At 42.3% G+C, this 5207-nt stretch overlaps 1 protein-coding gene across 1 annotated transcript; it reads right to left on the bottom strand.

The window, feature by feature from the left end:
- Positions 1 to 1562: 1562 nt before the first annotated feature.
- Positions 1563 to 3615, bottom strand: LOC140870871 (uncharacterized). The gene is made up of 5 exons (XM_073273277.1): positions 3270 to 3615; positions 2412 to 3073; positions 2093 to 2331; positions 1692 to 1926; positions 1563 to 1592 (listed from the first exon to the last, which is right to left on the bottom strand). Exons 1-5 carry the CDS (start codon positions 3613 to 3615, stop codon positions 1563 to 1565), a joined length of 1512 nt encoding a protein of 503 aa, XP_073129378.1.
- Between the last annotated feature and the right edge of the window lie 1592 nt (positions 3616 to 5207).

Here is a 5207-nt window from a genome sequence, read left to right as displayed (position 1 = left end):
TATTAATCTTTATTTGCCTTACGATGAGATTAGCAACCCGAGGTCCCCACATAGTGTGTGGTTTAAGGGCTCGAGAAATCTCACGTTGTCTCGAGGATGAAATCCCAAATCCTTTCATTGTCTGCTCATATGTGAATCTCAATTCTGGAATGGCTCGATTCTTGAAAAGCTACAATATTACAACAAAGCTCATATCAAACTCATTCGATCCAATAATTGTATTTTCAAAGCGACAATTAATTCAAACCTCGATCGAATTCCCAAACAACTCGAATTCTTGCAACTCGAATTTGATAAACTCCACTTCAACTCTGAAATGGATAATATACATGCTCAATATCATTCTCAAAATCACATTTCAATGCTTGGCTCAATTCAAATACCCGATAACTCATCGAAACTCAACCGACAGCATAACGACTAAAAATCGGATATACCCAAAATCTCAACATCAATAATTCACTAAAATCAACTCAAAATAATCTCAATAACATCACCAAAATTTCGAAATTAATCTTCCCCAAAATCTGGGATTTTCAAAAATGCTTCCAAAAAATGATAAACATGCCCAAACGATGGTATTTTATCTAACCATCTTAGATATACCATCTCTATCAAATCAAAAACATGTTTATACAATCAAATCTCGAATCTAACATGACCCAAATTTTGGAACTTGGTAGAATCTTATCAAACTCACGTTAAAACGTAGCCCTCAACTCCAGAATTCCAAATATGTGATTATCTTTAAAATCTATCGGTCGGATGAAGCCGGATCGAAGCTTGAAGGATAAAAAATGGCCTGACATTTCTTGCTTTCTCTTCTCGGCTTCTCACGTGAAGTGTGGGGGAAGATAATACAATATATATAATATATCTCATATTGATTGACTAATTGACTAGTCAAAGTCAATTTTGCAGTTTAGCCCTTGGTCAAATTTCAAAACTTCATTTCAGTCCCTAAATTTCTGAAACTCGAAATTAAATCCAAAATACCATAAATTCTTAAATTAAATATTTTCGGGGCATTACAAGGGGCCCATCTTGGTGTGACCAAGGTTATTGCTTGACGTAATCAAAACTTCTGAAATTCGAGGTTAGGGGCCCCAGCTCGGCGTGACTAAGGTAAATTCTTGACGTAATCAAGACTTTTGAAACCCGAGGTCAGAGGCTCAGCTCGGCGGGACCAAGGTTAATTCTTGACGTAATCAAGACTTCTGAAATTTCTGATGTCAGGGGCCCAACTCGGCTTGACGAAGGTGATGTTCTAAACTTACACTTAAGAATGATGCTGGTGACCGGTCTCTGATACCATTCTGTCACGCCCCGAGCCCAGGCCCGCGACTGCACAATGGGCCCCTATAGCAACTACTTCGTATTCGTCCTTTCTTTACGAAAATGATTAATCCAAGTTGCTATAGAAGTCCATTGTAGCCCATTTTAAACTCATTTTAAAGCTTTCATTTTTCCCATGTGGGACAGGGGTCTCACATGCCCTCAGCTCATATTGGACATCATATTCACTGAGCTCGATTTTTAATTTGACCAATAGACCAAAAATGTCAAAGTGGGTCAAAATCCTCCCGATGGGGCTGTTGGTCAGCACGACAATGGGGTGTGACAAAAAGTAAGGTCTGAGCTTCCGAGCTGTCATTACCAGGGCAAGCGCTAGTTTCTCAACTTCTGAGTACCTGAGCTTGACACCTTTGAGAGAATGGGAGAAAAATTAGACTGGGTGCTGAGCTACTCCATCCTGTCCGATGAGCACTGAACTGGCTGCCCCTCTTTGCTAATAAGTAGATGTACAATGGTTCGCTTAGAATAGCCTTAGCTAGCACTCGGATCTCAGCTAAATAGTTTTTGAGATCGTCGAATGCCTTCCCGCACTCATCAACCCATTCAAATTTCTTTGCTTTCTGGAGAACCCTAAAAAGGGCAAGCTACAATGAGCTAACCTAGAGATGAAAGAAGCCAGGGCTTCTACCTTCCTGCCAACCTCTGAACTTCTTGCTAATTGCAAGGAGGCGACATAGATCGGATGACTTGCACTTTATCCGGGTTGGCCTCAATTCCTCTCTCAGTGACCATGTACCCCAAGAACTTCCCACCTTTTACTCCAAAAACACATTTTTCCGGCTTAAGCTTCACCCCATAGGATCTTCGTGTGGAGAATGTCTCCGTTAGGTCGGACACCAGACCCAAATCATCCTGAGACTTTACCAAACTATCATACACATAAACCTCCACATTTTTGCCAATATGCTTGGAGAACATCTTGTCCATTAGCCTCTGATTAGTGGTTCCTGCATTCTTCAAACCAAATGGAATTATCTTACAACAAAAAGTTCCATGTGAGATTTAAAGGGAATTATCTTATAACAGAAAGTTCCATGTGAGGTGGTAAATCTCACCTTGTCCTGATCTTCCTCAGCCAAGGGGATTTGATGATACCCCTGATGGGCATCCATAAAGCACAAATATTGATGACCTGCAGTTGAGTCAACCAGCTGATCAATCTGAGGCAACAGATAGAAATCCTTTGGGAAAGCATTGTTTAAATCTCTGAAATCAACGCACATCCTCCACTTTCTTGAGCTCTTTTGCACCAAGACCACATTGGATAGCCAGGTCGGAAATTTCACTTCTCTGATATGACCTGCTCTAAGGATCTCATCTACCTCCTTCTTAATTACTCTTTCTTTCTCAAGTCCAAAGTGTCGCTTCTTCTGTTTTATCTGCCAAACTCCCAAGAGAGTGTTGAGCCAATGTACCATGATCTCTGAGCTGAAACCGGTGAGTTTGGACGTGGACCAAACAAACACATCTTGGTTTCTCTTCAGACAATCCACTAGGGCTTGCTTCACTTGTGGATTCAGGTCGGCCGCCAACTTGATGACTTGATCCTCAGAGCTCAGCTCCACCACTTCATCACCTTTCTCAGCCATCAGCAACACATCTCGACCAAGAGATCTCGGCACGCGGCCTATTGACACCATTACTACTTCTTTTCGAATTCTTTTCGCATCACTTTTTACCTCATTCACATAAAACAGCCGAGCTGACTTCTGGTCACCTTGGAAAACTCCCACTTTATGTCAACCGAGAACTTCAACTTTTGATGATAAGTAGATTCCACATCTTGGAAATCACTTAGGGCAAGGCGGCCCAAAATCCAATTAAAATAAGACGGCGCATCCACCACTGTAAAGCAATTCATCTTCGTGATGCGCTGCTCTCCACTCCTAGTGACAATGGGAGCACTATTTTACCTAGGGGTTGCAAAGCATGGCCAGTAAATCCATATAGAGCCGTGGTGATGGGCTCCAATTCACATCCATCTAACTTCATTTGATCAAAGATCTCCTTGAATACAATGTTGAACGAGCTTCTTGTTTCCACGAATATGCGGGCCACATCATAATTAACAACGGTTAGGGTTACTAACAATGGGTCATTGTGAGGTACTGTCACATCCTTCAGGTCATCTCTTCCAAATATTATATTTGGATCGGTAGGGTAATTAGACTGAGAGTTCACCTCAAAATTCTCCAATATATGCCCGTAAGCTTCTCGAGCTCTCCCTAAGTCTCCATCTGTAGTCCCTCCTGAAACCATATGTATAATCTCCCTATTTGGGTGATTTGATATCTGCTCCACCCGATCTCCCTGATAATTTTGGGGAGCTCTACCTCGTTGGTTGGGTTGGTTTCCTCGACCCTCATTCTTTTGGTTTCCCACGGATGAGTTCATCCATGACGAGGTGGTCTAGCTCGTCTGGTCATCTCGGCCCTCACCCTAGGATCCTCATGAATGATCCTTTGCACTTACTAGCCCAATCTCTGGCAGTCATTAGTGAAGTCTCCATATTCTTGGTGGAATTTGAAAAACTTATCGGATGGAGGTAATCGCGGGCCCCTCTCAAAATTTTTGGGCTTCTCGAGTATCTGTCATTCCTCACACACTTGCATCGTGTAGTAACCCAGATTCCATTTTAATATAATAATATGTTAAACATGATTAAGAGTTAGTAGTTAACCAATTCAAGGGCTTAAACGGGCTTCAGATTCAAAAATTGGACTTCCGAAGTTTGGAAAGGATCGGACGGTCAGAACAATGTGAATCGGAAGCTCCGATGATGAGAATATTTACTTCGGAGTTAAGGCAGGATCGGACAATCCGAAACCTGTTCGGACGGTCCGAGCATCTTCAGCCAACAATGCACGATGACTAAGCCATGAGTTTTGACAACTGTCAAACATAGAGCAGTTTGAACGGTCCAATCTTTACTTCATACGCTCCGAACCTAATGCGTCACACATGCAAGCAGGGAGATGGATCGGACGCTCCCAACTCGAGTTTAGAGGCTCCTAACGTGGCCAAGTTTGGGGGCTATAAATAGGGGTCATTTGTATTCATTTTGAATTATGAATTACTCGGTTTCCTTCTTCAGTTATATAGTGTGAGATATACACTAAAGGACCCTATCGGTTTATAGAGAGGTTCTAGAATAACAAGGTGTTGTTATAGTCCTCCAAAACTAGCGACTCCAAAGGGCTGACTACGGATGAAGGTATGGTCCGGGAATCTTATTAAGTTTTGGGAGTACTTATTAGCTTAGTTAAGGCTTATAGAACTTGTATAGTGATACGGTGAACTTTTGAATATAGGCTTGGAACCTAGGTCCTACTAGACTTGAACTAGACTAGAGGTATGTACACATTGACTGAGTTTGCCAGCGAGTATACATGTTTATATATTGCAATTACTTGGCATTATTATGTGGCATGATGCATGTTTTATTGCCTTTCATATTCATATGTCATGTGCGCATGCACGTTGAGCCTATTCCTTTGATATACCTGTATTTAGTCTAGAGCTTGACCTACCATTATAGCGGGGGGGTTCTAGGAGATATTCTAGAACCGGATGTACCGTTATAGTGGGGGGTTCTAGGCGAGTGTGGTTGTACCCAAAGGTTTGATCCGAGCGGTCACAGCACTCATTGGCGCCGATTATTAGCATGACTTTCGGATGACTTATTATCCGTCATCACGATTGCATGCATCATATACTTATGTTTACTCATGTTTACGTACTGAGTGTTAGTCGCTCACGTCCTAGTTGTTATCTTGGACACCCCATTACACGGGGCAGGTCGTAGGATAGACGGAGCTGGGAGTTCGAGGCAGGACTAGGGAGCAGGTGCC

The sequence above is a fragment of the Henckelia pumila genome, unplaced genomic scaffold (genome assembly GCF_033568475.1).
Source record: "Henckelia pumila isolate YLH828 unplaced genomic scaffold, ASM3356847v2 CTG_270:::fragment_1, whole genome shotgun sequence".
Taxonomy (NCBI): domain Eukaryota; kingdom Viridiplantae; phylum Streptophyta; class Magnoliopsida; order Lamiales; family Gesneriaceae; genus Henckelia; species Henckelia pumila.
Note: the sequence above shows the minus strand (reverse complement) of the source record. Positions and strands in the feature narration are given on the sequence as shown.